Raw genomic sequence first — 11,324 nt, 5'->3', positions numbered from 1 at the left:
TGTCTTAATACGGATGATTTTGGCATACAGCTCATGAAAACCCAAAATTCCTGTCTCACAAAATTAGCATATCATTAAAAGGGTCTCTAAACGAGCTATGAATCTAATCATCTGAATCAACAAGTTAACTCTAAACACCTGCAAAAGATTCCTGAGGCCTTTAAAACTCCCAGCCTGGTTCATCACTCAAAACCCCAATCATGGGTAAGACTGCCGACCTGACTGCTGTCCAGAAGGCCACTATTGACACCCTCAAGCAAGAGGGTAAGACACAGAAAGAAATTTCTGAACAAATAGGCTGTTCCCAGAGTGCTGTATCAAGGCACCTCAGTGGGAAGTCTGTGGGAAGGAAAAAGTGTGGCAGAAAACGCTGCACAACGAGAAGAGGTGACCGGACCCTGAGGAAGATTGTGGAGAAGGGCCGATTCCAGACCTTGGGGGACCGGCGGAAGCAGTGGACTGAGTCTGAAGTAGAAACATCCAGAGCCACCGTGCACAGGCGTGTGCAGGAAATGGGCTACAGGTGCCGCATTCCCCAGACCTGGGCTACAGAGAAGCAGCACTGGACTGTTGCTCAGTGGTCCAAAGTACTTTTTTCGGATGAAAGCAAATTCTGCATGTCATTCGGAAATCAAGGTGCCAGAGTCTGGAGGAAGACTGGGGAGAAGGAAATGCCAAAATGCCAGAAGTCCAGTGTCAAGTACCCACAGTCACTGATGGTCTGGGGTGCCGTGTCAGCTGCTGGTGTTGGTCCACTGTGTTTTATCAAGGGCAGGGTCAATGCAGCTAGCTATCAGGAGATTTTGGAGCACTTCATGCTTCCATCTGCTGAAAAGCTTTATGGAGATGAAGATTTCATTTTTCAGCACGACCTGGCACCTGCTCACAGTGCCAAAACCACTGGTAAATGGTTTACTGACCATGGTATCACTGTGCTCAATTGGTCTGCCAACTCTCCTGACCTGAACCCCATAGAGAATCTGTGGGATATTGTGAAGAGAACGTTGAGAGACTCAAGACCCAACACTCTGGATGAGCTAAAGGCCGCTATCGAAGCATCCTGGGCCTCCATAAGACCTCAGCAGTCCACTGCTAAGGGACATGTACACAGACAGCCACCTTTAAAAAGGAAATATAAAAATATATATATACAGGCTGATTGCCTCCATGCCATGCCGCATTGAAACAGTCATTTCTGCAAAAGGATTCCCGACCAAGTATTGAGTGCATAACTGTACATGATTATTTGAAGGTTGACGTTTTTTGTATTAAAAACACTTTTCTTTTATTGGTCGGATGAAATATGCTAATTTTGTGAGATAGGAATTTTGGGTTTTCATGAGCTGTATGCCAAAATCATCCGTATTAAGACAATAAAAGACCTGAAATATTTCAGTTAGTGTGCAATGAATCTAAAATATATGAATGTTAAATTTTCATCATGACATTATGGAAAATAATGAACTTTATCACAATATGCTAATTTTTTGAGAAGGACCTGTAAATCCATCCATCCATCCATCTACACACGTGGACAAAATTGTTGGTACCCCTCGGTTAATGAAAGAAAAACCCACAATGGTCACAGAAATAACTTGAATCTGACAAAGGTAATCATGAATAATAAGTCTATGAAAATGAACAAATGAAAGTCAGACATTGCTTTTCAAACATGCTTCAACAGAATTATTTTAAAAAATAAACTCACGAAACAGGCCTGGACAAAAATGATGGTACCCTTAACTTAATATTTTGTTGCACAAGCTTTTGGGGCAATCACTGCAATCAAACGATTCCTATAACAGTCAATGAGACTTCTGCACATCTCAGCAGGTATTTTGGCCCACTCCTCATGAGCACACTGCTCCAGTTGTCTCAGGTTTGAAGGGTGCATTTTCCAGACGGCATGTTTCAGCTCCTTCCAAAGATGCTCAATAGGATTTAGGTTGGGGCTCATAGAAGGTCACTTCAGAATAGTCCAATGTTTTTCCTCTTAGCCATTCTTGGGTGTTTTTAGCTGTGTGTTTTGGGTCATTATCCTGTTCCGAGACCTATGACCTGCGACTGAGACCAAGCTTTCTGACACTGGGCAGCACATTTCTCGCTAGAATCCCTTGATAGTCTTGAGATTTCATTATACTTGCACAGATTCAAGACACCCTGTGCCAGATGCAGCAAAGCAGCCCCAGAACATAACAGAGCCTCCTCCATGTTTCACAGTAGGGACAGTGTTCTTTTCTTCATATGCTTCATTTGTCCGTCTGCCAACATAGAGCTGATGTGCCTTGCCAAAAAGTTCAATTTTTGTCTCATCTGTCCATAAGACATTCTCCCAGAAGCTTTGTGGCTTGTCAACATGTAGTTTGGCAAATTCCAGTCTGGCTTTTTTATGATTTGTTTTCAACAATGGTGTTCTCCTTGGTCGTCTCCCATTAAGTCCACTTTGCCTCAAACAATGTCGGATGGTGCGATCTGACACTGATGTTCCTTGAGCTTGAAGTTCACCTTTAATCTCTTCAGAAGTTTTTCTGGGCTCTTTTGTTACCGTTCATATTATCCGTCTCTTTGTTTTGTCATCAATTTTCCTCCTGCGGCCACGTCCAGGGAGATTGTCTACAGTCCCATGGATCTTAAATTTCTGAATATGTGCAACTATGTGGTCACAGGAACATGAAGCTGGTTGGAGATGGTCTTATAACCTTTACCTTTAACAGGCTTGTCTATAATTTCTTTCTAATCTCCTGAGACAACTCTTTCCTTCACTTCCTCTGGTCCATGTTGAGTGTAATACACACCATGTCACCAAACAGCACAGTGACTACCTGTAACCCTATATATAGGCCCACTGACTGATTACAAGGCTGTAGACACCTGTGATGCTAATTAATGGACACACCTTGATTTAACATGTCCCTTCCCTTACGCAACAAAAATATATTTCTCAATATATTATGTTACAATATATTTCATGTGTGTTCATGTATTGTGAAATGTACAGTGATATATCAGGATATATTAAATAATAATATACTATATGTATGAAGTGATATATTGCAATATATGGGAAAATACTGCAATTATTGCCGTTTTCATAAATTGAGTAAATATATTCCTACATTATTTAATATATTGTTGGATATATTTTAAATATATCCTAAATTGTATGAGATTATATATTGGAAGATGTATTGTAAATGTATGTAAAATTATATGAGACAATGTACCTCAACATACAAGATAATGCAATCACATATATATGGGAAGATATGTCTTACCTATGTTGAAAAATATATTGATTTAAATTAAATAATATATTTCATATAATTATATATTGTATGCATGGTAAATATGAAATAATCTTATGTACACTGTCATATATTGTCAAATATAACATATTGAACAATATATGAATATAGTTCACATAAACTAAATTAGTTTATTTTAAAAGCAGCAGCTGAAGGGACATTGACCAACAAACAAAACGAAAGGCATGTCTCCATGGTTGTGCATAATGTGCTTAGCAAATGGCAAACTGTTTGCAGGTAGGGATGTACCATGTCAACATCAGCAGTTCCAAGCTAAAACATATTTTCTTTTACAGATGTTATATTTTATGTGATTCAATACGTGGAAAAAACAACTATAAATGAACAAAAATACTTTCAAAAAAACAAAACATTTCCAATAGGACAACTGTCATTGTAATAAAAAAAATGTCTTTAGTGCAACAGAAAACAGAGCAATCAGTCACTGGAAAGAACAGAACAACAATGCACGCTGTTTTGGTTCTAACATGTTAAGTTATCAAGGCTCGCTGTGCAGCCTTGGCCAGTCCTTCAGCTGTCCATGGTCTTTTTCTTCTCCTGGTGTCTTAACTCACAGATCCTTTTGTTTATGGCCGTTCGTATATCCGGAATCTTCGCCCCTGGGTGTTGCTGAACAACTGCCTCTGTAAAAGATAATGACACAAAGACATTGTTGCAAGAGCAAAGACAAGGTAATATTTTTGTTGTATGCCTAGTACTTGCTCCTCAGTGGGTTGCCTAAAATTACTAAAGTCTGAAATCAGAACTACCTTCTAAAGGAACTCAGGAAGGACTTAGATTCTCCAATTGGCTTTTATAGTGAGGTTTTATAAATGTATCTACTTTGTTTTCCAGGTAGCATTGTGGTCAGTGAGAGCAAATGTACTTTGCCCTAGCCTGGCATCTGCCTATAGGAGGTGAATTGGTGCTGGGATTTTAATGCTACAACAAGGGATCTATTTTAATGCTGATAAAATGTTTAATGTATCGTAACAAGATGTAAAAATCACTTTATATCTAAAACAATATCAAAACTGTTAAAGCTTTCTATTCATCCATTTGTTTCGCTATTATTTGTGTTCCCATTTACAATAACTGCTAAATATATTATTCTATTAAATATTTATTCTTACCGAGTAAAGCTTTAAGCTTTTTGGGGTCCAGAGGCTGACGTCGATCTGCAGATGGATTGACCTTGTTGACCCGTCAGGTTGGACTTCAGCAGGACATCAACGCTGAACAGGCCCAGCAAAAGGGTGCGGGCCATTCCTTTCACTGTGGGTTGTGCTTTTGCAGTCTCCCAACAATGGGCAGACACTCTGGTGGAGTCATCATTCCCTAGTTGCACCTTATTAATTGTAAGAAAGACAAACAGGAATACAAAAAAAAAAAAAAAAAAAAGAAAACAACAACCAGTGAATGAATGTTTTATGTTTTTAACTGATCGTTACAAAAATGCACTTACTGATGCTGGTTTGGGAGATGCGAGTTGAGCAGGTGATGGTTGAGCAACACTGGTCTCATATTTACTTTCACCTTCATCGCTTGAGCTCTCTGTGATCTTATCCAAAACGAGGGTCTTCACAGCCACTAATAGTGATGGAATGTCTGGAAAATATGGCCCACATAATTTACTACAACAGGAATCCAAACAAGTTGTAAGTGCTTAAGATCTGAAGAACAAAATACACCTCCACTCATTTTTTGGTGTCTTTAAGTCTAATGGTGCGTTCACACCAAACGCGGATTCTGCGAATATTTCGCCTCGTTTGTGTGCTTTTGCCCGCTTGACATTCCCCATAAACTCCGCGTTGGCATTTGGCAACAAGCGGCAACGCTTCGCCGCGTCATCAAATAGGAGGAACTTCCATCTGCTGCTTGCTGGTTTCAACTGAACACAGCGGACATGGATTTCACGGATAATTACGGTGTTTTACCTGTGTATAAAGATTGTATAAATGAAGAGATAGTTGCCTTTAAGTGCCATTTGGCGCAGTCTGTTGTTCTCCTTGTTCAAGGCCTTGACTTGAATCTCAAGATCTTTAATGGCTGCGGAAGATCCTACACTCTGCTGGTCCCGCAGTCTTTTATTCTCTTCCCTGAGGGCCCGGATCTCATCCTCAAGTGCCTCTGAAGCAGTCTCCACTAGGGTGACTTTATGTTCTTCTTGGGAAAGAACCTCAAATTCAGACTGTCTTGCAGCAATGAATTTGTAGTTTTTCTGTTGGGTAAACATATTCAAATCAACTATATATATATATATATATATATATATATATATATATATATATATATATATATATATATATATATGATCAAAACACCTGTAATGAAAAGAACCCCATTACCTTTTTTGCAACTTGTTCAACAGTTTCCTTAGGTGTGTCAAGGAAGAGTTTGTTGAGTACCCTCTTTCTCTTCTTGCTCATTGGTAGGTCCTCTTGCAGGAGTTTCTGCTCAGCAATCTTAAGTGTAGACTCCTTTTCTGTTGAGGTGGAACAGTTTAGTATTCTTATTCACACAAATCCTAGCTGACATTCTTCAATTTAGGTCTTTAAAAATAGGTGTTTAATTAATGTTTCACTGCCAATTAAAAATTTATAAGTGACACTATGTGACTAATGGCTGTTAGCTAGCTAGCTAAAAGTTCAAATGAAGCGGGACTTGTCCAATAATCACGCGAGGCCTGCTTCATTTGCTAGCTCAAATGCTAGCTAGCTAGCTAACGGTTGCTAAAATAATAATAGCAAATAGCTAGCTAGCTGACAGCTGTTATTCATATTAGTCCAGCTTCATTTGAATTTTCTGCTAGCTACCTAACGTTATCTAGCTCTTGACTAGCTTGTGGAGAAGGTTTTTAAACCCGCATTTGGTGACCGTGTTAACAGGCACCATGTCCTTGGCAATGTAGTACGTTATGGCAGTCCTTATCTCCCGGTGTCTTTTACTGCTCATGTCATATGGAGTTACACTGGCAAAGGATGCTGTAATTGTAGACTGTTTGCTACTGTGGGCCTGAGCATCACTTTCACCTGACTTTTTTGTCATGCAATAGTTGACAGAGCAGATCCTGGGTCCGTCTGGAGAGCAGCCAAAAAAAAACAAAAAAAACGCAGCTTTGGCGATCACGTGATCGTGTTGTCTGAAATCGCAATTTCAAACAGAAAATGATAAATCGCTCAGCCCTACTAGCTAGCAGACGTTTACAGCAAACGTTAGTTAGCCAGTGATGCCAAAACCTCAGCGGGAAAATTGCTATCAACATTAATGTTGCATGACTAACAACAGTAAACAAAATTTAAATCATAATAAGCACTGTACTTGCCTGCCAACTGCAGTATGTGTGCAGGTTCAACCAGCCACCCATTCGTAGGCCTCCTGCAACCAATGCTGCGGCACTCAATAAGATACTCCTTTTTAGAGTTTTCAGGATCAAAGTCTACAATCCAATTTACGGGGATAATACTGAGAGCATCTTTATCCTTTCCCTTCGACCAGCTCACTAGTGCAAACTTCATTTTTATTATTTTCTCCCCTCAGCGCTATCTATCTATCTATCTATCTATCTATCTATCTATCTATCTATCTATCTATCTATCTATCTATCTATCTATCTATCTATCTATCTATCTATCTATCTATCTATCTATCTATCTATCTATCTATTCATCCATCTATCATCCACCCATCTATCCATCCATGGAGGAAAATTGACTCTAGTTATTACATGAAATATGCAAAATCTGGAAATTTCAGATTTCTTCCTGGGTCAGTTTTATATAGGCTTAAAGCAGCCTAAGGAAAGTCAGAAAACACTCATTGATGCTACCAGAAATTGAGATGCTTTTTCAAAAAGTGCAAAAGTGGGTGAAAAATGCTATCTTTATTAGGGTAAACAAGTTGAATCCAACGCAAACCGAAAGCTGCATCAACACTGACACTTTTACTTTCTCACGCAGCTTTTTGTGTTACACTGACTTCAGTGTGTTAACAGTCTGTGAATCAGCATGAGTGCTCTCTAACAATAGAAATCACCAAAGCTCAAATACTTCAACCAAAACCAGCCAGAACACCAACGAACATGCATATGAATTGCAGTGAAATACAAGCAGTTGTTTCAAATCTACTTTTTGAGTGGCTGCTTGAAAACTTTGGTTTTCATTAAGGTCACCACAGACATTCTAAATCTTTCCTTGTAGTTCCCTTTAAATGATTTTACTACTATTTTAATCTGAATAGATGCTGAGTCAGTCAATATCCTACTTTCTTTTGCAGAAAACATAGAACCTGTAGTTCTTTATTAGGTATAAATGTTACAGTGTAGTAGAGAAATTGTCGGGGCTGGAGTTTCTGTTGTATGTTTTTGTCTGTGTTTTTTGACTCCTAGTAGGCGGTAGTGCTCAGCAGTGGTGGAGACAGATGTTTTCCATCTCGGTGATTGAGTCTTGGAGTACTTAAGCAGGAAGCAGCCAGCATCTTGTCGCTTGAGTATTAGCCTCTGTGGTAGCTACTCAGCCAGCCTCAAATTAATTAAGTTTATGTGTACTTTGCCTTCGACAACGTTTAACTTGTTCTTTGTTCTTCTTAGTGAACTGAACCGCTGATTGCCTACTCCCTCCTAGTAAGAGACATTTCACATTTAAGTTCCGGTTTCGTTTACTGTGCCACTTACCTGTCGTTTTTCCTTTCAGTTGTTCCTGCACACCATACCGATCCATTCTCCTTAAATAAACCTTTTTTCAAACTTGTACCCATTTCGCTTGAGCGTGATTCTGCATGTGGGTCAGAGCCATACGTAACACTATGACAGATTCAGTTAAAGGGCTGTTGGCTTAAAATAAATATAACATCTGCAATCCTGTGACAGTAGTTGATGTAAGTTTAAACCCATTGAAATGTAAAGAGTATGGCTCTCTAACAACCACATTAAGGTGATAAAGACAGTTAAAAAGAAAAACCATCCAAACTTCTAAACACCTCTCTGAAGATTTTGGCAAGTGTAAGGATTAATAGATTTAACTCTACCAAAAAGGAAAACTACCCAAAAGGTACAGGAACAACATAATATACGTATATAAAAAGAAAAAGTTTAAAATATTATATTCCAGCTTTCATTTGAATTTGCACAGAAAAATGCTAAAGTTGTTTTTTTTATTTGTGTTTTGATAAAGAATAATTGCATCAAACTTGTAAATAGCATCAAAAACAATCTGGATGGAGGGTTTCTGCACTGTCTCCAGTTTTGCAGAGATAATGCTGTATTCCTGTTCTGCTGAAACATAAAACTTAGATTTTCATAAAGAAATCAATGAAAAGTGGACTGAATCACATATTCCCATACTTAAGTATAAAAAATAGACATCCTCGTAATTTATTTTTAATTATGTGCTGCTCCCCCAAGAATTTAGTGAAGATTTTTGTAGTTATTTTGTGTCAGGTCGTTTTTTTTCATTTCCTGATTGATGGAGGTTATTTAGTCAGGTGGCAGGAAGTCCATTGTTTGTTCTTGTTTCCTGCTAGTGGTGGTAGCTGCTGGATGAAGGCTGTCAGTCATTCCAATCCTGGCTAAAGCATTGCTTGTGTGTATTATTCTTACAAAAAGGTTTGCAGACTGTAAAATGCCAATTGCACCAGCTAAATGTTATATCTTAGTTTTTTGTCAAGGTCACCATATGAATGTTAGCATAATTTTGCTAAGCTAAATGGCAATGTTTTTGACCAAGGCCAGGTTTCAGGCCTAGATATTAATGTGTTTAGCTTTCATTGTAGTGACATATCCAGACTTTGTTTGGAATTAATTGATAAACTTTATCTATTATTTTACAATTGAAGTTGCTATTTAAACCAAAATGTAATTTATTGTATTGTTTCAGTTTTATGTATTACTGAAGTAAATGCCATGAATATGATCCACACGTCTTGGAGTTTTCTTTGGGACTGTTTAACTGGTTGATAGCTGGCAGCTCATGCTAGTGAGGCAACACAAATGATCAAAACCATTAAAACTTAAATTGAAGTGTTATTTAGATGCAGGCTATCTAGTATGTCAGACAGCTACAGCTCAGTCAACCTTTTAAATTTCACTCAGATTTCCAACATTGTTCTTCAGCACAAGCCTGGATTGATGATTACCTGACCAACAGGCCAGAGTTTGTGAAACAGAAGGGTTGTGTGTCTTACCAGGTTTCAGCAGAACAGGAGCACCACAGGGCAAACAAAATTAAATAAGAGCACATTTCTAACATAACACACATTTCAATATCATTATCCAATTATTTTCAAATGACTTCAGCAAGTTAAATGGTCTGCATGGTTTCTGAGTTCCCATGTTCAAGAGGTTAGGACTTTACAGAAATTAACATGTTTAAATTGGTAGTTTTTTTTTTTTTTTTTTGGGTGAACTAAATCCTAGCAACTTTTCTTTCTTTGTTTGGTAGTTGCTCCCTTGCATATTTGTATATTTAGCATACTTAAATAGTTCATATGACACTAAACGTATCTAAATATGTATGTTGTTCATGTTAAACTAGGAGTACCCTTTTGGTAATTAAACTTAATCTCACTGAAAATTTAAACACATTATAGTAGCAATTATAATCAACATCAACCAAAAGTTAGGTAGAAAGTACAGATCCCACAGGCCTAGACCTGAGACCAGAGCTGAACTGATACTTGTTTTGCATGCCACCATCATCATCAAGTAAACACATATCAAAGCTTAATCAAACCAGAATTCCCTTAAGAACTCACTTAATCATGATTAGACAGGAGGGACATTAGGTGGAATGCACACTCACACAAATATTATCCTCTGAAGACCAAACACGGAGGCAATTAAAAAGCTGTGATAATTATTACATGACAAACAGCTGCCATAGGAACCCAGACCTGAGGGGTGGACAGCACTCATTAAGGAGCTGCTTCAACCACAAAGGTGTGATAGTTGGTGTCATACACGCAAGATTGCAACAGTGGGTAGATTCTTAATGTGGAAAACAGTAAAAAAATAAATAAAACATTTTGTGGTATACATACAAAATCATGAAAAGAAACCACACCCTGTGATTCACAAGATGTCATGGATTTAGTGACAGAATGTTTATTTCAGTCACTTGAGACTTCACTTGGAGGGAAAGACTTGAGACTTGACTTGTAGTTGCAACTTAGAGACTTGAAATGTAACTTGAATTTGAAAAAAATTATTTGTGAACATTTCTGGTTTCCACTGGTATTGTGACAATTTGTTTTAGTTAAGGTTGGAAGGTTTCCTTGCTATCACCCTAATACAGGTCCTTCTCAAAATATTAGCATATTGTGATAAAGTTCATATTTTTCCATAATGTAATGATGAAAATTTAACATTCATATATTTTAGATTCATTGCACACTAACTGAAATATTTCAGGTCTTTTATTGTCTTAATACGGATGATTTTGGCATACAGCTCATGAAAACCCAAAATTCCTATCTCACAAAATTAGCATATCATTAAAAGGGTCTCTAAACAAGCTATGAACCTAATCATCTGAATCAACGAGTTAACTCTAAACACCTGCAAAAGATTCCTGAGGCCTTTAAAACTCCCAGCCTGGTTCATCACCCAAAACCCCAATCATGGGTAAGACTGCCGACCTGACTGCTGTCCAGAAGGCCACTATTGACACCCTCAAGCAAGAGGGTAAGACACAGAAAGAAATTTCTGAACGAATAGGCTGTTCCCAGAGTGCTGTATCAAGGCACCTCAGTGGGAAGTCTGTGGGAAGGAAAAAGTGTAGCAGAAAACGCTGCACAACGAGAAGAGGTGACCGGACCCTGAGGAAGATTGTGGAGAAGGGCCGATTCCAGACCTTGGGGGACCTGCGGAAGCAGTGGACTGAGTCTGGAGTAGAAACATCCAGAGCCACCGTGCACAGGCGTGTGCAGGAAATGGGCTACAGGTGCCGCATTCCCCAGGTCAAGCCACTTTTGAACCAGAAACAGCGGCAGAAGAGCCTGACCTGGGCTACAGAGAAGCAGCAC

At 38.5% G+C, this 11,324-nt stretch overlaps 1 protein-coding gene across 2 annotated transcripts; it reads right to left on the bottom strand.

The window, feature by feature from the left end:
- Positions 1-3,440: 3,440 nt before the first annotated feature.
- LOC124862710 lies at positions 3,441-6,828 on the bottom strand. Of its 2 annotated transcripts, none has more exons than XM_047356781.1 (6): positions 6,631-6,828; positions 5,654-5,790; positions 5,280-5,526; positions 4,771-4,913; positions 4,439-4,653; positions 3,441-3,949 (listed from the first exon to the last, which is right to left on the bottom strand). In XM_047356781.1, the coding sequence occupies exons 1-5, from the start codon at positions 6,821-6,823 to the stop codon at positions 4,450-4,452; spliced, it is 924 nt and encodes a 307-aa protein (XP_047212737.1). In that variant the 5' UTR covers positions 6,824-6,828; the 3' UTR covers positions 3,441-3,949; positions 4,439-4,449. The 2 variants fall into 2 exon arrangements, with proteins under 2 accessions (XP_047212737.1, XP_047212738.1); XM_047356782.1 differs by lacking the exon at positions 6,631-6,828 and adding an exon at positions 6,338-6,418.
- Positions 6,829-11,324: the final 4,496 nt, after the last annotated feature.

The sequence above is a fragment of the Girardinichthys multiradiatus genome, chromosome X (assembly GCF_021462225.1).
Source record: "Girardinichthys multiradiatus isolate DD_20200921_A chromosome X, DD_fGirMul_XY1, whole genome shotgun sequence".
In the NCBI taxonomy this organism is placed as follows: Eukaryota; Metazoa; Chordata; class Actinopteri; order Cyprinodontiformes; family Goodeidae; genus Girardinichthys; species Girardinichthys multiradiatus.
This window is presented reverse-complemented; position numbering and strand designations above follow the sequence as displayed.

Coding starts and splice junctions, on each gene's coding strand:
- LOC124862710 (XM_047356781.1), bottom strand. CDS start 6,823: ATGAAGTTTGCACTAGTGAGCTGGTCGAAGGGAAAGGATAAAGATGCT. Junction 5,791..6,630: donor ACACATACTGCAGTTGGCAG/GCAAGTACAGTG, acceptor CCACCTCAACAG/AAAAGGAGTCTACACTTAAG. Junction 4,654..4,770: donor CATCTCCCAAACCAGCATCA/GTAAGTGCATTT, acceptor ACAATTAATAAG/GTGCAACTAGGGAATGATGA.